The sequence below is a fragment of the Vanacampus margaritifer genome, chromosome 6 (genome assembly GCF_051991255.1).
Source record: "Vanacampus margaritifer isolate UIUO_Vmar chromosome 6, RoL_Vmar_1.0, whole genome shotgun sequence".
Taxonomy (NCBI): Eukaryota; Metazoa; Chordata; class Actinopteri; order Syngnathiformes; family Syngnathidae; genus Vanacampus; species Vanacampus margaritifer.
The window spans coordinates 13,982,871-14,003,395 of NC_135437.1; the positions used below are offsets into that span (position 1 = coordinate 13,982,871).

The 20,525-nt window shown below is 40.6% G+C and overlaps 1 protein-coding gene across 5 annotated transcripts in view; it reads left to right on the forward strand.

Annotated features, from left to right (window-relative positions):
* Positions 1 to 20,274, forward strand: part of LOC144054232 (A disintegrin and metalloproteinase with thrombospondin motifs 20) — a 141,202-nt gene extending 120,928 nt beyond the window's left edge. For all 5 annotated transcript variants that reach the window (XM_077569469.1, XM_077569467.1, XM_077569468.1 and 2 more), the window contains 11 exons: positions 3,119 to 3,286; positions 6,889 to 7,062; positions 9,406 to 9,576; positions 9,696 to 9,899; positions 10,576 to 10,705; positions 12,429 to 12,523; positions 12,588 to 12,682; positions 13,867 to 14,000; positions 15,663 to 15,754; positions 15,828 to 15,932; positions 16,030 to 20,274. In XM_077569469.1, coding sequence (XP_077425595.1) covers positions 3,119 to 3,286; positions 6,889 to 7,062; positions 9,406 to 9,576; positions 9,696 to 9,899; positions 10,576 to 10,705; positions 12,429 to 12,523; positions 12,588 to 12,682; positions 13,867 to 14,000; positions 15,663 to 15,754; positions 15,828 to 15,932; positions 16,030 to 16,119 — 1,458 coding nt within the window. In that variant the 3' untranslated portion in view covers positions 16,120 to 20,274. The remainder of the gene's footprint in view (positions 1 to 3,118; positions 3,287 to 6,888; positions 7,063 to 9,405; positions 9,577 to 9,695; positions 9,900 to 10,575; positions 10,706 to 12,428; positions 12,524 to 12,587; positions 12,683 to 13,866; positions 14,001 to 15,662; positions 15,755 to 15,827; positions 15,933 to 16,029) is intronic.
* Positions 20,275 to 20,525: the final 251 nt, after the last annotated feature.

Consider the following 20,525-nt stretch of genomic DNA (forward strand, 5'->3'; position numbering starts at 1 on the left):
CCGCACTCACAAAACGGTTTGTTTGCTAATGTACTCAAAAGCCAGAGGTAGTACTTACACTTTACTTGAGTATTAGTACGCATAGAAACTAAGATTGGATTTCAAAAATAGACTCTGGTAAAAGAAAAAGAAAAAAAAGATTGGTGAAAATATGAAGTATGGATTCAGCTCCTTTTAAAATAAATCACGCAAGTGTCTGTGGTAGACAAGCTGAAAGTTTATTTTTTTCTCAGATCATATTTATCATGTACAGTATTACTTTCTAGTCAAAATGGCTACTTTTTTTTTTTCAAGGGTGGAAGTGCGAGTATCGGGACATGGCCTATTATGTCGCATCAGTAACCAAAAACAGCGTAGGTGTGTGACTTCCGGAAGTCGGAAGTCCCGCCTCCTCCGTGGCATATACCCAATTAGCTAAAGCTAAAACTGAAAAAAATACACAACCGTCTGAAATAAGGCCATGGAATAAGAAGATCTTGGTTCTCCGCATCTGTTGCAGTTGTAAATGCATGCTCCACTTTGTAAGATCCCAAAATCGCAATCAATCAACTGAAGTTGAAATCTTGTGATCATCCATGGAAGTTGAAAAGAGTAACAAGACCATTCAGTCAAAGTAAGGAGTAGAACGTACCGATTTCAGTTTTCAGATGTAGACATAGTAAAACGCTAACCTTGCTCTGCAAGCTGAATTCTTGCGGTGTTTGTGAGTTCACAAACTCCGGAGAATATTTTCACCGTCAAAACCACATTGTGTTTGGAGGCGGGATATGCAGCTGTGACCAAAGTGCCGAAGCCGTGGGAAGCAAACAAACCTAACATGGCGACACCGGCAGACAAATGCATGGTCGCTGCAATTAATTGTTTTCTCGCAGAATTACTCACAGTTTCTGTTTTGAAGAAGAACAGTGAGAGGCGCTTCGTGCATTTTTATCTGGTAAAGTTGTTTGTGCTTTTTTCCCCCCTACAACCACGACATTCACTTTGTTGCCGGGATTGGTCAAAACTTTAGTGTATCGTCCAATCAGCTCAAAGTACTGTCCAGAATGTCCCGCCTTTCCCGAGCAAATCGCAGCGGAGCAGTTTTGTGGAGAACTTTCTTGAGTGAATCAGAATTTCAATCTAGCTATTGCCAGCTTAGTAAAACGCTGGCAAGTCACAATTTGCGTCATTTCAGATTCTTACAAAAATCATTACTATTAGTCAGTCCACAAAGTACAGATAGGTACTAGAAAGTCACCGATGAGAGGCGCCGATATTCAGCATATTGAAGAATATCGGCCTGTTTTTAAAGTCTGACGACCGATAAATGATCAATTGAAAATTGTGTTAACTTTTTTTTTTCTGGAGAGCTCAGTATTTTTCATTCGGTAATTTTACCGATTTGACATCATCATTGCTCTCTTTTTTTTTTTTTTTAATATTAATTTTTATTTTTATTTTTATTTTGTATGTGCGTGCATGTGAGTGTGTGTGTATTCATTAGTTAACCTAAAAACTTATAAAAAATCCCATACCGTTCACCTAAACCGAACACTTCCAGCCAGAGTCGTGAGGACTCCAGAAAAAAAAAGAAAATTTTGTTAACTGCAAGGAAGTATTTATTCACATAACTTAATAAGAGATACGGCTGACCTTGGGAACTCTCTGCACTTTCTAGAATTTTAAAACAAAAATGTCTTATATTGTCTAAAGGGAGCGAGAAAAACTTCAACATTTTGCAGATCTGAAAAGTTGTTCAATAAACATATTCCTAAGGACATTAGTTAAACGTAATGTTGATGCCAATATTTTCACTTTTACTGAAAATGAATATTGAGCAATCCAGGGTGAAGTCTGCCTTTAAATCGGTTGGGATAGGCGCCAACTCCTCGCAACCCTAAACAAGATAAGTGGTGTCGAAAATGGATGGTCAAGGACGGATACCACTGCAGCAAGTTGCTCTTGTCTTGTGTTGGATGTTACGCAACATTCTGAGATCATCATTAGGGGACAATGCAATACTATGCGGATGATCTGGACTGGAAAATACACCAAGACCAAATGCGATTCGCCGTGTCTCCTGAACCCAGTTTGTTAAAGGGGCGCCCCGCTCAGTCGGCGAGCAAAAAATAGCCCACACCCTAATTGCTGTCTGGCCTCAAGGGAGGGGGGGGGGGGTATGAGTACCCAAGACTCATCCGCCATCTCTGGCCCGCTTTGTAACCATTTTGTTCGTCACTCTCGCGTTCCTGGAGTTCTTCAGGGTTCCTTATTGGTACCAGATGAACGTCTCGCCATGTTTGGCCCGGCGACGCTGCAGTCAGTTTACAGGAGCTCCTCGGAGTCATTGCTTTGTTTACAGGTTAAATAGCCGGACGCATTCCATCGGCGGGGAGTGTTCCATTTGGGTTGTTTAGCTGAGATGATGTGTTTGCAGCACGGTCGCTTGGCCGTGAAATGCCGCAAGGAAGCCCGCCGAGCACGCCGAGCATCCGTTCGTTTGTCAAACGCCAACACACTTGTTGACCTCAATGATTTGGAACTCAGGCAAATTATGCCGTTTTAAAGTCTTACCAGGTGATTTAGTAAAGGCTGTCCGTCGTTGTTCCGTCAAAATACATAAAAAATACAGAATTACAGCATATCACTTGGTAAATTACCACATACAAGCCCCCTCATTAGATTGACTTAGTTGTGTAATTTTGCATTTGATGAGTGGGCCGGCAATCCAGAGGCCCGGCTAACCATCCATCCATTTCTATACCACTAATCCTATTAGGGTTGTGGATGATTTTGAGCCCATGCCAGCTGATTTGGGATGAGAAAGCAATTTATAGCCCAAACCTCAGAACTGTAAAGCAGATGTGCTAACCACTAGACCACCGTGCCATTTGGTATACAAACAAAAGAGCATTTTACAAGTCAATGCGACGTGTATAGCGCGCCGAATATTTGAATGAACATGTTGCGGAGCAATGAGGTGTAGCCGTGGCGACATGCCCTGTATATATCATTGATTTCCATGCTTATATAATTGTAACTTGTAAAAAATAAAATCTCAATGTTTATATTTTTATTCGTTGCATGTAAGCTTCATGGATTCTGCTGATTTGTCTGATTTTGTTCCTTTCCCTTGTAGTGTTCGGTGAGCTGTGGGCGTGGCATCAAGCAGCGGGAAATCACCTGCGTTGACCTGAACCAAACCAAAATTGAGGAAGAACACTGCGGTCCCCTTGCTCGCCCCCGCACAGAGAAGTCCTGCCGGGCCCGCGGGTGCCCCGCGTGGAAAGTCAATAGGTGGAGCAAGGTATGCAAAATGATCTTTTTTTTGGGGCATAAAAACTTAACAGTAGTATAAAATGAAGTCAACCACTACTGTAACTTTATGTCGCTGTCGCTCAGTTTAAAGAATCAGTGTGACATTTTCAGACTTGTGCCAGACTTTATTGGCAGATTGGTAGCCTCAGACATTGAACACCATGAAAACGAAGTACAAATAAACTCATTATCGGTCCCAAAATCAGGAGGAAATGCAATGAAGTATACAACTAACATTTTATAAATTATATAAAAATGGTATAAAATTGCTGTTTTCAAGAACAATTCAAGACTTCTTTCTGGAGCTTTGGTTGGGTTTGTCTTGAGATTCAAGGACTTGTGTGTTCTGTTTGGCTGCTTATTCATGCAGTACAGTGGGTCTGTAAGCCATTTTTTATAGCAGAACATATAAATTATATAAATTATAAATACTAGTGAGGCACACTCATGGCTCATGTTTCAAAAGTTGTTTGACTTTTGAAAATTTGACTTGAACTGCAAAGTTCTACGGCATTCAAACTTCCAGGTATCAATTATAATCAATTTATTTTTTGTCACCTGTCAAGTCCTTTTCCCACATGCACCTTGACATGACTTTGAATGCAAAACGATTCCACTATTATTCCAAATGTTTGAATGAACATATTGCAGTCAATGTGACGCACTTCCCTTCACTACCTTCAGTCATCCATTTTCTTCACCGCTTATAATTGTAACTTTTTAACTCATTTGCTCCCAAAAACATATTAAAATTTTTTTTATTTTAAATAATGACATGGCCCCAAAAACGTATTTTTATGTTTTTTATGTTTTGTTTTGTTTTTATGCTAGAGCATGCAGAAGGCTTTGATGCAGCCCCTGACCTGAATAGGTCGCTGAAAGCAATGGTAGTTATTACAAAAAACGGCAAGCAGGTGGCAGCAGAGTATAAGAGATCAACCAGGGCCATGTTGCAAAAAAAGCTCTTTTCCCAAGTGAAACTTAGCTATATTGTAATGCTAACTGCTGCAAAACGCAAACAGATAGAAATATACTTTTTATTCCTAATTTTTCTTTTGGTGTAGGTCCCATGTTTTTGTAGCAATAGAACACAATTTTCTGAGGGCCTTGCAAAATCAGTCAAAATCCAGTAAAACAGCCAAGAGCGAAGGGGGTTGCTTCAGTGAAAATGGCTGACAGTGAATGAGTTAATCAGGGCATACATAGAAAAAAAAACACAACCATTCACACCTTCTGGACACTAACCTTGAAGAGAAATGATTCCACTCAAGCAAAAATGTTTATGAATCAGTCCCACTGACCTTCTTCTTTCCCAGCCATTTGAAGTCACAGAGCAGCCTGAACAAGAATGCTGTCGCGAGCTTTATCTTCTAAGAACAAGTACGCAGTGTGATGGCGCATAGACAAAATGCATGCAGACTGTTTTTTTCCCACCTCATCACCCACACTTTAAAGTCTCCCCAAAGACCCCCCCCCCCCTCCTTCTACTCACATAACTAAAATCCCCAAAGATCCATTTCCGCCATTTCTTTGTGGGTCTCCTCCTCCTCTTTTGCAGAGATCTGTAGTTCTGGAAGTAATCATCGTCCTCTAAAAAGCACCAGCGAGCATGAAGTCGTGAGCAGGCAGACATGTTCTGTATCTTCATACCCATGCATGTGACACCTTTCAAACGTGCGCACCAACTGTGGTCCTCTTGCTGACCTCTCTTTATAGCGCTGGCATTATGATCCTTCAACTGGCTTTACTGGGATTTGTTGCGCTTAGCAAAAAGGCTGATTTTCATTTTAGATGCCTCGTAGTATTTAAGTATGAAACAGGGGAATAATAACAGTACAGTGGAACCTCGGAGTTTGAACGTCTGGGAACTCGTACAAATCGGACTTCAACCAAAAAATCTCAGTAAAAAATGCCTCGGAGTTCGAACACCCAAGCAAAGCAAGCCAAGCCGAACGTACCTTAAAAACGGGTAGCCGAGCGAAGCCGAGCGAAGCCGAGCGAAGCCGAGCGAAGCCGAGCGAAGCCGAGCGAAGCCGAGCGAAGCCGAGCGAAGCCGAGCGAAGCCGAATGCTCACATTGCGGTAGTTGAGAAGATGCACTGCTCATTTCCAGTCAGATCGTGAATACTCCCGCAGGTCCTCCATACTCGCGAGTGCATTTCGATTTTTTTCACGACAATTTTCTTTGCCATGGGCCCAAAGAAAGACGTACAGTGCTACGAACCACAGTGGAATTAGGAAGGAGATTATTGCGCCGTTGTAACTACCGTGACTACTTTTGTAAATACTGGCACGAGGACCCCCCTTAGCTGTTCAACAACGTGCCTGACGTTAAACAACGCACGCAAGGACCGCTTAATAGTCTAACAATGTGCCCAATGTAAAATACACAAACTCAGCACTGAACAGATTTAAAGCATTTATCATCCACTGATGCCAGAAAATGTAAGGTATTTTTTTAATTGTTTAAATACTGTATAGGGTGTAAATGTAAAAAACGAAATAGATATTAAAATAGGAATTTTCTGTTTTTGGAGCTTGGGAATGGATTAATTGCATTTACATTATTCCCTATGGGAAAAAAGTTTCGGAGGGTGAACAATTCTGACTTTGAACACTTCGCAGGAATGAATTACCGGCAGGGTTGGGAAGGTTACTGTAAAAATGTATTACGTTACAGTTACAAGTTACCTGCAAAAAAAATAATAGTAGTAATCCAAGTACCATAATATTAAAGTAATGTAATTTGATTACTTTTGGATTACTCCAATACCAAGTATGCTCATGAAGACAAAATAAAAATAAATATCACCAATATATATTCTATACAATGTGCCCCTGCTATTTGCGGGTGACAGGGACCCGGGCAGCCTACAAATAGCAAAAATCCTTGTGTAATTAAAAAGCATGTACCGGTAGGCTATTGATTGATTGATTGATTGATTGAAGGCCATATGCTATATTTTTGAACTGTCATTGAAAGTAACCACACACAATTTAAACAGACAGACAGCTCACACACCTCACAGTTTAGATGGATGGATGGATGGATGGATGGATGGATGGATGGATGGATGGATGGATGGATGGATGGATGGATAGATAGATAGATAGATAGATAGATAGATAGATAGATAGATAGATAGATAGATAGATAGATAGATAGATAGATAGATAGATAGATAGATAGATAGATAGATAGATAGATAGATAGATAGATAGATTAGCCGTGTATATGTTGTGTATGATGTTTAAATAGTGAATTGGTGGGAGGAAGATTTGTTTGGAAGGTGTAACTCACATTATGGTTGTAAGCTCACTGACATTCATCACTGGAGTCAGTTCAGTTTTTATTTCTTTGAGCTTGGACACAATTCAGCATATTCATCTGAGGCCTTTGAGCTTCCTCAGTATGCAGGTACGCATTTCAAGCACATGAAAGAGATTGTACGGTTGAGCGAGCAGCGACAAACTGTCTTTTCAAGATTGTAGCTCAGCAGCTCCAAAGCAGCTGACAGTTATAGATGTCATTCCACAGTCCGACTTGATCTGACGCAAACCTCTTTTTGTGTTTGTGTGTGTATCTCGCCAGTGCTCGGTCACATGCGGAGTAGGACTCCAGAACCGAGGCGTCTACTGCCGGCTGAAAGGCAGCGGAAAGGTCAGGGAAGATCTATGTGACGCTCCATCACGACCCGCCGTCGTCCAGCGGTGCCAAGCTGCAGAATGCACCCATTACACTTGGGTCGCCGCTCCATGGAAAGAAGTAAGAAGAGTTTTTCTTTGATTTTTGGCTGCATTTCAGAGCATTGTGGGTCTATGAAAACCTTTGGAAGGATACAACCTTCCTCCGCTGGGTCGTTCCATGCCATCAATGATCATTGAAACTACTACTACTACTTTGGATATTTTGGACTCCTTATGAAATATTTTGTTTAGGTCACATGATCCACAAGGTCAATTTCAAGGTCAGATTATAGGTCAAAATATCAAGCTATGAAAACATGCACCGATGTTATAAATGATCGCAGACTTGGAATCCTTGTTGAATTCTGTTTCCTACAATACCTGTTTTGCGAAGATTGATCCTTAGATAGAATGGTTCAAATGTGGCCATGCCCCTTTTTGCCAAAAATGTCCAAATTCGACGGGCCGTAGCTCCCAAAGCCCTACTCCTATAGACCTAACATTTGGAATTCAGTGTTGCGCTATCACTATCAATAGGTACACCAAGTTTCATTGAAATCAAAATCTGCTTGGTTATTATACCCATTGGGTGATTTGGTATGGAACGACCCCGCTATGTACAATTTAACATTCGCGCCCTTTATGTAATGGATTTTTAAGTATTTTTTACACCACACAGGCAAATCTGAATTTAGAAATGCCTTAAGTGTCCTACCACGTTGTGTTTTTTGGATTGTTTGTCTTTTCATTTCTTAGTGCGTTAGTTTGTAAATTAGCATGTTACCTAGGTATTTAGTGAGCTAGTTAGCTTCTTAGGTAATTCAGTTGTCCGGTAGTTTATTGCTTCGTTAATTAGTTAGGGCAGCCTTTCTGAAATGGTGGAATGGGCCCAACCGGGGGGCGCGCCTGTATTAAGTGTAATTACACATCTACTGCTGTAGGTGGCAGTCACGCTCTCATTGTCAGAGTGTGCTCAGGGAGTATAAACATGATTTATTGGTCCCCGTTTACAGACGAGACATGATTGCACATCACACAACAAAAACAAAATAACAATTGACAACAATAACCACATAAGACAAAGTGGATACAATAGCAGACTGGCAGGTCAACGACTCCTACTAAAGTTATTCAGCAGATTTATGTTTCTTTTTTGTTTGTTTGTTTTCTTCACTGTTAATAAGGATACAGTGTTATGAGTGGAGCTACTCTTAAATGAGGTCTTTCCATGTCAAATCTTGCCTGGACAGCGTTCTCCCAAAGACTTAAGCGCCTTTCCTCTTGTGGACTGCTGTGGCGTCAAAGGGTAACAGCGCCACCAATTGCTTTAGCATGCAGCTGAATACTTTTTTTTTACCCTTTAGTTGAAGGGAAATATGCGTGCATGTGCACATTACCTTAGTTTTTCCTATCTTCAACTAACATCCTTGCTCACTACCCCCTACTGTTAGGCAGATGTACAAATGTTAAAGAATCCCATTATGCTGTTTTATTGTCTCTTTCTTGCTATCATTAAAGAGACAACCTGAAGGATTGCTCGCTCTCACTGCTCATGAGGAATCATGGTTCTGTAAATGACATCACAAAATGGGACTTCCTTTTATTCCGGTAGAGTCAAATCACACTTGTGTGTGTAGCTTAGCTTTTCATCTTTCCTTGTTGCCGTCATGAGGGCCTTCTCCATGTTTGCCGTGCTCAAATGCCTGCTTATGTTGCCTCGAGAAACAGAAGAAACATTCAGTCATATAAAAAAAAAAATCAAATTCTGAAACTAGGTGCCCCCCCCCCACACAAAAGCAGTTTGTAATTACCTGTAGATGCCACAAAATGGCAGCAAAACATTTAAAACAGATGATCATAAAGCATCAACACCATACATCTAGCATGTACGCAATCGTGAAACCATGTTACATAAACGACTGTATTCTAAATGACTCAACTCATACTAGCCCAGTTTGCACAACACAAACTTGGCACGTCATTACAACAATCATCAGTTGGCATTAAATACACACAATAATAAATGCTTGTGAATCCTGGCAAATTGTAACAGCAAAGTCGACTACATGGGGTAGTCCAAGGCCAACAACATGGCGCCAAGGTTGTACTTTCATACAAATAAATAATTTAACATTACTGAATTCACATTCACCATGAATTTGCAAGACTTTCTTGTACATGTTCAAAACCCCGCTTTTAAACTAATGCGTTCCACAAATTCATGTTTATGGTCATATAAACGCTCTTATAAATCATCACTGGTGCTGAGGGAAATCAGCTGATCTGTTTTTATAGGCGCGCAGATGTTGAATCCTTAAACAGCTCCAGCTGCTTGAGCCGAAGCCTGCTGGGAAGTACAACAGTGCCCCCACTCTGTCAGCCGGTCCGTCCGTCCTCACGCTCTCCTTCTGTTTGCCGGCAGTGTAACGCCACCTGTGGAGGCGGCGTGAGGAGCAGGGCAGTGGACTGCGTGGGCCCGAGGATGACGCCGGCGCAGGCGGACTACTGCGAGCCGTCGGCACGACCGCCGTCGCGTCAGCCGTGCGAAGGAGTTCCGTGCCGCCACGTGTGGACTACAGGGGACTGGTCGCAGGTTAGAACTTGAATACAGAAGACGCGCAGTCTGCTTCTGCACTTCCCGCCGCTTTCCGAAATGTGTTTGGTTTGTTGACGGAACTTTTGCTTGACTGTCAATCTGTGTGTGTGTGTCAGTGTTCCGCTAGCTGCGGTGTTGGCTACCAGCAGCGTGTGGTCTCTTGCTCTACAACACCCTCCTCTCAGGCCCCACGTCTTTACGCCGCACAATCGCCTGCCGCCGGAACCCGCTGCCCTGAGCCCCGTCCTCTCAACACCAGGCCGTGCCTCCTCAAGGACTGCCTGCACGGCTCCTACTGGAAAGTTGGCCCTTGGAGCAAGGTTAGCATGACGAGAGGCTTGGTTACTTCCTTCCTTTTCTACCTGCTTACTATACTTTGTTTGGTGGCTTGTTCCTTAGTTTGTTCCTTTTTACTTTCTTACTTATGTGCTCTACTTCTAGTTTTTTTGTTTTGTTTCTTGGTTTGTCAGTTTCAGATTCAGATTACTTTATTGATCCTTAAAAGGGCAGTTGCCCGCGTCACAACCTGTCCAACAAACATGAGAACGACGACCAACAGATGAAGCCTGGCGGATCGCCTTTCAGTGCCCCGAGTTTCTTACAGGGATGTAATGATAACGTCAATATCGTGATATCGCTATATTAAAACTGCCACAATACCGTCTGTTAGTTTGTTAGTTTCATTCATTGGTTCCTTACTTTTCTCGCTTCTTAGTTATTTTGTAAATTAGTAAATTTGTTCGTTTACTAGGTTCTTCATTTCTTTTCCTTTGTATTTTTTTGTGGCAATTTATGTCGTCAGTTTGCTCATTTATTAGGTGGATTATCTAAAAATATAATTGAGGATTTCCACAAGGTTGTAGTGTGAGGCTCTATTTAAATGAGATCATTAAAAAAAAAAAAAGTCAGACGTGATTCAGTTTATTGCCACTTACGCAGTGGGGCTAATAAAGGCTGATTCAACTGAAATCTGTTCGATAAATGTCTTGCTGCCAGTGCTCTCAGACATGCGGGGCAGGAGTGACGGAGCGCAGCGTGGAGTGCGTGACCTCCAAAGGAGCCGCGTCCAAGCAGTGCCGTCCCTCAGAAAGACCCGAGTCTCAAGCTGCGTGTCAAGAGGGGGAATGTAAGTAAAACATCTCCTCAACTCCCTCGCAGTAATAATATCAAATTGACTGTGTTGTGTATGTTGGCCAACACCGTATCTGATTGTGTTTATAGAAACTCAACAGTTTTCCCCCTTTTCGCTTCATTTTAACACATTAGCCAGAACGGCGTCTCGCCCCGAAAGCCTCTTGAAGTGATTACCTCGTTGCAGGATAAATGGGCAGTCAGCGCTTTTCTGCAAACTCTCGGGCCTATGAAAACGTCGCCTTCATTGTGAACTTGCGAGCTCTTCACAAGTCGGCAGCGGGCCAGACTTTGCGCGTTTGCCCGGCCGGCCTCTGCCAAGCCGGTCCGTGGTGGAATTAAAACGATATGCTCGGACGAGAGCCAGTCCTGCGCTCAAGTATTAATGCTAATCAGCACGAGATGGCCACTGAGGGACTCCGGGCAAACAAGAGCAGGCAACACATTTCAGAGAGCAGCTCTCCATTTAAGGAAATGGGAATTCAACATGGTGGTGTTTATTTTAGTCGCGTTCATCTTTTCATTCCATCAATAAGCATTTTATTCATATGACTCACAACCGCCTCTGACATGAGCCAAACTTTTAATTGCAGACGGTGAAATTAGTGTTCTCAAGCCAGAGCAAGAACCCCGGTTGCTTTTTAATGGCATACAATCATTGAAGTAATAATTGTACGGTGTTCCCTATAGGATATTATTCGTCCATATCAAAGTAAGAACCCTACTGGTTTTGTATGAAATTGAACACTAGGGCCCTATTTTTGTTTACAGGCGCACAGCGGGCGGGGCAAGTCTAGTTTACCAAGTTTGGGAATTCGTCAGACTGCGACGAACTGAGAGCATTTAACAATTTGGTGATAGAAAGTAGACCAGGTGAAGCCAGGTTTAAGTTGTGGCGCATTTAAATTTAACTCATTCACTCCCAGCCATTTTCATTGAAGCAACCCCCTTCGCTCCCGTCTGTTTTACTGGATTTTGACTGAATTTGCAAGGCCCGTAGAATATTGTGTTCTATTGCTTATACTCCACGGCCACCCGCTGGCAGTTTTTGTTTTTTTTAAATAACTACCATTGCTTCAGGCCACCTCTTCATGTCATTAGCTGCATCAAAGACAAAACAATAAAAACAAACATGTAAATACGTTTTTGGGAGTGAAGGACAAAGTATTAAAAAACGTTTTTACACGTTTTTGGGTTTGAATGAGTTAAACACACCCCAGCTCATTAAAAAATTGGTGATAGAAATGAGACCAGACTTTAGACCAGGTGAAGCCAGGTCTAAGTTGTGGCACAGGTAAATTTAAAGGCCACTTCAGTCGGAATCAAGTCTGTTCTGTTCACTCCGACAACGGCACATTCGCCAATTTCTCTCTGTGGCCGTCTCCGAATATACCAAAAAGAAAGATAACTCGCACCCATCAGTGCACACAGCACTTTGGGGCCATTCTTCTGTCACGTGTGTAACATTCTCACAGAAATTCTTGTTCTTCCGGGCTCATGACACACATGTGAGGGGAAGGGATAAAGCGGAACTACTTATATGCTGACAGAGATAACCTAAGCTTGAAATCCGTATACTGATTTTGAATAATATCCCAGATAGATAAATAGAAAATCTCAAGTACATTCATGTTCTCTGAATAATTACTCAATGGATGCTGTTGTTTTGCTCCACCAACACACGATAATGCACTAAAACGACTGTCGTTCCCCTTAAGGCCGGTTATTCACCTCGTGCCGGGAGGTCCAGATGCGACAGGGCGTCAGGATGGACGGAGAATATTACCTCAAAATCAAGTCCCGCATCCTTCAGGTGCGTTCATCCTTCGTGAGTCACTTTCTCCACATATGCTCATCTGTTCTTTCTTCTTCTGCAGATTTACTGTGCTGAGATGCAAACGGATTTCCCCAAGGAATACGTGACGCTGCGCAGCGGCCAGACTGATAATTACTCGGAAGTGTACGGCTACAGGTACGTGATGAACTCAAAATGACTTTATGGGTGTGTTCAGTTACAATGAACTCTTTTATTAACTAATTTGCTCCCAAAAACATATCGATACGTTCTATTTTAAATGTTGTCAGTGTCCCAAATATTTTTATGCTAGAGCATACAGAAGGCTTTGAAGTGGCCTCCGAAATGCAATGGTGAATTAATGGTAGTAATGACAAAAATGGCCAGCAGGAGGCAACAGAGTATAAGAGATCAATCAGGGACAAACAAGCTCATTTACCTACAGTTCTAAATAGATTTGTGAAAAATGATGAAACTTAGCAAAATTCTAATGCTAATTGCTGCAAAAAAGAGACAGATACAAACATACTTTTTTTTGATTAAAGAAGAGACTCTAATCTTTCTTTTGGTATGTTCCATATTTTTATAGCAATAGAACACAATATTCTGTGTGCCTTGCAAAATCAGTGAAAATCCAGTAAAACAGCTGGGAGCGAAGGAGGTTGCTTCAGTGAAAATGACTGGGAGTGAATGAGTTAAAGGGGAAGTCAACCACCCAAAATTATTTTTGGGACAATAATATGTTCTATGCAGCCCCACTAATCTTACTATGGTATTCTGTTTAATATTGCGCTAGTGAAATACGAGTTAAGTCGTCTTATCCATCTCTGGGGTGGCCATTTTGCCAATTGCTGTCGACTGAAGATGACATCAATGTTGCTCAGGTCTCAGGTATCACAGCTCAGCTTCAAAAAACAGGTAAGCTGCGATTGGTCGTTGCCTAAGCCCTCAGCAACTGTGATGTCATTTTCAGTCGACAGCAAGTGGCAAAATGGCCGCCTCCTGAGATGGATAAAAATGGCTGGATTTTGCTGCATTACTCATATTCCACAAATGTAATATTAATCAGAATGTCATGTTTAGACGAGTGATGCCACATATTATTGTCAAGAAATTTTTAAGGTTGACTTCCACTTTAAATCAAATAGTAGTGTTTTAATTTAACACTCATTCACTGCAAGCCAGGTTAAAAGGGATTTTTGACGTCTATAGCCGTCAATGGCACTGAATGAGTTAATTTATAAGATAATGCCACCTACCTTAAAACCTGAAATCAAATTTACACCTGAAGTCAAACATTTTGTTACAATAATATGTTATATGAGGCCACAGTAATGAAAACACGTGTCTCGTCAACGAAGGCTGCTGAACCCCTTTGAGTGTCCCTACAACGGCAGCCGAAGACAGGACTGCAACTGCAGGAATGACTACACTGCGGCGGGGTACACCCTCTTCCACAAGGTCCGTCTGGACCTGAGCACGCTGAGGATACTGAGTGAGTAATGACTTAGTGATTGCATGTCTGCCACAGCGAGACCACACATGGGCTCCCAAAAGTGCGTCATCGGGGCTCATTTTTGCCCGAAAACCCCCAAAAATTCAACAAATGATTTTCCCAGCACAAGCTGATTCCAAACACGTCGGAATGAAAGGGAGACATGTGTGCACGTGCAGGCATGCGCCCACCAATGATATCATCATAATAATAATACTGTCAGAGGAAGCTCGCATGGCCATGGACTACGGTTACACGCTACATCCTAAGGCTACGTGGCGCTGCTCGTTACTACAGTCCGCGCCACCTTCCCGTACATGATTAGTGGATTAGCATCATGTGTGTGGAGAAGCTATCCCGTTGGCTTGGTCCTAAATGCACATGTTCTCATCCTCCCCTCGGCATGGTACTCATTTGGATTTGGCAGCTTGAAAAGAGCTGAGAGAGGCAATGACTTCAAGATGAAGGATGATGAGATGCTACGTAACAGGTCATTATTTTGAAATGATTGACTTGTAATTAATAAATCAATTCAAAGTTGGGGTTGAGCCTTGTTTTGGGAAGTTTCGGGAAAAGAGTAGTTTCAATGTAACGTACTTTTTACTCATGTGTTTTTGTGAAAAATGAAGGCTAGTCTTAACTTCCTTATTGTAAATTGCGCTACGTTGCACTGCTACTTTCGATTGTCACAGCAAAGTTTGAAAAGACACAGTGAGCAGACACAAATTTAGCAGTACTAAATTTTACAATAATTCATATATTTGTGGAGACTGAGGTCAAGTTGTATTTTACAAGTTTAAAAATGTGCAAAATGTTACAAGTTACTTCATGTTAAAGATTAGATAGCTCTTAATATGAAAAGAGAAATTCACTGAGCGGTCACCTTCTTACAATCATGCCATCTAGTGGCAGAAAAATGACCAACACAAATCAATGTCACACTCGTTTTTTTACAGTACAGTACATCTTTTTAATTTTAAGTCAATTTTATGAATTATTCTGAAATTACTGTATCAATGTATAAAGGATGCAGCCATATTTCTATTAGTTTAACATTTTATTCCCACTTTTATGTTAATAAGAGTATGAAAACTTGGGAAAAAAACATTTTATTGTACATTTACAAGAGATATAAAATCGTGAGTTAACTATTGAAGTCATGCGATTAATTACGATTAAAACGTTTAATCGCCTGACACCCCTAGTGGCCTGCAAAGGCAAAACATGTTGTGCAGTTCGAAGTCATGTTTCCTGCTAAAATATCAAAATGTAAAATTGTCTTCACTTTTACTCTTGATATAATGCGAGCATTTTTTACACGCTTCTTTTGTAAATAGAGTAATAGTTGAACAAATGATTTGTGCGTATGGAGGATATATACTAGGCATGGTAAGTTACTCACTACTTGAGTAGGTCCCGCCCCCACTGAGTACATACTGTATTTACTATTCACTCAAGTAATTATTTGGAGCACAACTTTTTACTTTTACTTGAATCAACCCCCCAATTGTGGGAAGTGTACATGTATTGTAATAAATAAATATATGTGATAAATGTATGGATTTTCATGGGACAGTGCTAAAAGTTCTGAGAACTGTCTGTGTGGTCACCACATTTGCACACACACATTAAAACGATATTTTCATGTTTGCTGTTCGTCAGTCACCGACCTGCGCTTCTCCCACACTCCTGTTGGGCGACCTGTGACCTTTGCCACAGCGGGTGACTGCTACAGCGCCGCCAAGTGTCCACAAGTTGGTGAAACAATCATATATGTTTTACTTCTTGGCTTATCTTTCATAAAAACTGACTTGTGGCTACTTGCAGGGCCAGTTCAGCATCAATCTGATTGGCACCGGGTTTAGAGTGGCCGAGGCCGCCAAATGGACATCTCAGGGCAATTATGTTTCTGTCAAGGTCCACAGGTCTGAGGTAAGGAACTGTTATACAATGTCTAACTGGCTGTTTCAAATGAATTGTCAGATACACTGTTCAAAGTTCTCATTTGTCACGCACGCTCGTTGTGTAGGACGGAACAAGAATCTATGGCCGCTGCGGTGGTTTCTGTGGGAAGTGCATTCCTCAGGCGCACAACGGGCTCCTACTTCAGCTCCGCTGAGGATCCCCCAAGACCGCCGATCAGCAAAAACTTGCCCGGACACTAATTGGTCGGACGCCATCGACATCTGTGAGCATGTTGCAAAAACAATCCCACTTTCACCAAAACACATGGTGACTGTCTTATTACGGTGCCTCTACAGTGAAACTGTCAATAATTGAATTGATGAATGATAATCAAAGACGGGCAGCACGGTGGCTGACTGGTTAGCACGTCCGCCTCCCAGTGCAGAGGACGTGAGATCGAGTCCGGGCTTCGGCCTTCCTGGGTGGAGTTTGCATGTTCTCCCCGTGCTTGCGTGGGTTTTCACCGGGTACTCCGGTTTCCTCCCACATTCCAAAAAACATGCATGGCAGGTTAATTGAACACTCCAAATTGTCCCTAGGTGTGAATGTGAGTGTGGTTGTTCGTCTCTGTGTGCCCTGCGATTGGCTGGCAACCAGTTCAGGGTGTACCCCGCCTACTGCCCGAAGCCAGCTGGGATAGGCTCCAGCACCCCCGCGACCCTTGTGAGGAAAAAGCGGCCAAGAAAATGGATGGATGGATGGATAATCAAAGACACCAGACACTGTTGTGCGAGACACTAAGGGACACAATCCTTCACCCGACTGATTGGAAATGCAACCAAATGAGGAACTTTTTACTTTTGTTCTGTTTCAATAATGATATTTTTCTGGACAGAATATTACAGAAGCAATTGTCTTCAAGAAAAAAAAAATCAATATATTGTGAAATATGCATGTTTTGTTTACCATGACTGTGTGCTTGTATTGCAAAAAAAAACACACACACACACACACAACTATATATATATAGCAAGAGTCCGCAACAGTTTTAGCTAGCCTTAATGAGCTTATCTTATTTTAGCTTGTCTCAGTTATCTTAGCTTGATCCAGTCTCATCTATCTTCTTAGTTTGTGTCTTTAAAGTTGTCCCATCTTAACATATCTTAACCTAGCCTAGCTTAGCTTTGCTAGCTCTCAGCCATTTTTTTTCCCGCTAGTCTCAGCTAACCTTGTATTTATTTACCTATCCTTGTTTTGCTCAGAGTCCTTTAGCTTTGTTTAAATTTAGCAACTGTTAGTTTAACCTAGGCTGTTTTAGCTTACCTAAGCTAACCTTAGCTTTATCTAGCCTCACATGGCTTCCTATAGTTTCACTAAGTGCTTTTTAGTTTGCCCCAGCTAACCTTAATTTAAAATAACCTGCATTAGTGCATGTTGGTTGTTTAGCTCATTTTATTTTAGCTCAACTTAGCCTAGCCTATTGTCCTAGACTCACGAGCTTAATTTAGTTTTTCTTGTTTAGTGTCTTTTAGCTAGTCTGAGCCAAGCTTGGTTTAGTTGGTTTTAATTTGCATCTTTTGTTGTCTCCCAGCTAACCATAGTTTAACCTAGCTTCTCTTTACTTATCCTTTCTTAATTTATCTCAGCCTATGTTAGCTTGTCTCAAGTAGCTTTTTCTTCATGTAGCCTAGTTCCACTTATATTTTATCCAGCCAAACCTTTCTTCTCTCAATTTGTCTGACTGTGTATGTTAGCTGAGACAAGCTAAAATAGGCTAAAACCTTATTTTAAATTAGCATCTCTTTGCTTTGTTTAACCTTATAATTTTTCTCAGCATTTTTCACTTCGTTGTGGCTAGCCTTAGCCCTAGCCGAGCTATTCATCTTGGTATACTGTAGATGTTTTTATTTTAGCAAGCTTAGCGTTCTTTCCCTCACTTCAACTTATCTGTTTTAGTGTTAAGCTGAAACAAGCCAAAATTGACGAAACTTGGCTAATATTAGCTTAATCAAGCCACTGTTCGCCCAGTTTAACCAATCTTATATTTACATCAGCCTGTTTAAGGTTGTCGCCGTTCGTTTTAGCTTGGTTAGATGATCTTATTTTAGCTACCTCAGTCTCAGCTTAGTTTACGTTAGTGTATGATAGCTTGGACAAGCTAAAATAGGCTCATCTTCTTAGCTCAACCTAGCCTAGCCTAGCTTTTCTTTGTTTATAGCAAAAACTAGAAGATTTGGGATCAAGTTGCCTGACTGACTGATCTGGCTTAGTGACTAACACTCTAATTTTTTGTTTTCTTTTTGTCATTTTTTCTTATTGCAAACAACACATCGTCATTTGGGTACATAAGTGGTGCTAAAATTACATTGACAACATCGATTTCTTTGGCCTACCTTAAATTATTGATACAGATGTGTAGTTTCCTCTCAAAAGTACAATAGAACTACGGTACTAAAAAATCCACTTAACATATGAACACATGATGACACTCATGTGTGGTTTTGTCTCTCATTTGCGCACGTTCAATGTTACCTGCATCCCCTACCTCCACGTATTTATGTTTCACCATATTTATTCCGGAACCACCTATGTGTTAACCATTGCAAAATCAGAAGTAGCAGCAGCCGTCATCATGTTGTTGTTGATGCATCCGTTTTCAAACAACTTGTAGCAAATAACCACTGAATGTTCCTGAATGGTGCTTTTCAAGACTACTAGAATGATTACCTCGCAAACACTGGCCGTCAGCGTTTGACTTACAAGTTGAAATATAGGACGAAGCCGCAAAAGTTATCCCATTTACACTGTGTGGGAAAAAAGTTTTGGGACAGTCATGGAGGGGCTGTTGATGTTTTACGACTTATTAACTCATTCACTGCCATTGACGGCTATAGACGTCATAAATTCTACTATTTCTATTAGTTAAAAAAAAAAAATCCACTTTTGTTAACAAGAGTATAAAACCCTAGATTTTTTTTTGAACAGATATAAAATTTATGATTAATAGTGAGTTAACTAGTGAAGTCATGCGATTAATTACTATTACAAATTTTAATTACCTGTCACCCCTAATTTTTAATAATATTTTCTTTAAAAAAAAAAAAATTGTAATATTTTTTTTTAAAGAAAAAATAATTTAAAATTAGGGGCGTCAGGCGATTACCATTTTTAATCGTAATTTGTCGCATGACTTCACTAGTTAACTCATGATTAATCACAAACTTTCTATCTTTTCTAATACAATAAAAAAAATCTAGGTTTTCATACTCTTGTTGACAAAAGTGGGAAAAATGTTAAACTAATAAAAATAGTTAAAATAAATTTTTGACGCCTATAGCCGCCAATGGCAGTAAATGAGTAAAGTCAACACATATTTTACATTGGAAAAATCACACATTTACTTTCTCTGTGTAAAATTTGTGTTTGTTTAGTTGAAGGTAAAACTATTATTCTGTTGTGTGAATGGCAAGAACTTGATACACAAATTCATTGTTCTGGCTGCCACCTAGTGAAAGAGCATTTGATTAATGTGGTTGTCATTATACATCGCTGGTTTAGATAGATGAACAAGGTAACAATTTTTAAACCAATTCAGTGAAGTTGGATATTTCTCACAACAGTGGGTTGGTGATCACGAGATAAAACCACTTTATCGACCAGCCTTAGCAAGACATTTTGGACAATTATATTTCTGGTAATTGTATTAACAAGCATCTATTTTATTTTATGTTCACTGCCTGTGTGTGCCCCATTACTTTTTTTTTTTTTTTTTTACTACCCACATCATGCAGCCTAACCCGTTAAAAAAGAAAAAGAAAGCTTTAACCAAAATTAGAGGTTAGATGGAGTTGTATTATTGTTGTTCTCATACAAAGCAGCTTGTATTGAAAAAATAAATGAATATTAAAAAAAAAAGAAAAAAAGTCAATGAGCAGCTAGAAAACCTTCATTGATATAAGTGAAGGCCAACTGTGCTATGAGGTCTGTATCAGAAAATGTAAAGAATACTTGACGCACTATGTGCCAAACATTTTTGTAGTGATGTAACCTGTTCTTTGTAATAACCGTGAAGCGTTGTAACTTATGATTATATGCGTTATTGTTTGTATTATGCATACTTGAACCGTGTGCTAACGATGGGCATTGCATTAGAGACGCAAGCGCGCTCGTCTGCCTGCCGTTTATCCAAAGAGGTTTTGTTTTTATTAAATGAATGCTAATGTTACCTATACAGTATGTACAGTACAGTATGTAGCCTGTATAAAAAATAAATGATTTATTACGGTGCTTTGTTACTAATCGTACCAATACTGTATGCCTTGCCACTACTAACACATTTGGAAAATAAAGAATAATAATGATTTATTGACATTTGTGTTCATATGTGCACCAGTTACCACTGCAGTGACATCAAGACACCTGTAGAAGGAACAGGGATGGGCAACGTAAATGCTGGAGGGGGCCACCTTTTTTCAAATGTGCTACTCAAGGGCCACATAGAACCACACACACTTTTAACCAGGTGTAGAACAAAAATTCTATTTTAGATTTGGAAAAAAATATGTGCATATGTGCTCGTAATATATTAGATTTTTCATAATACTTTTCTCAATGCATGTA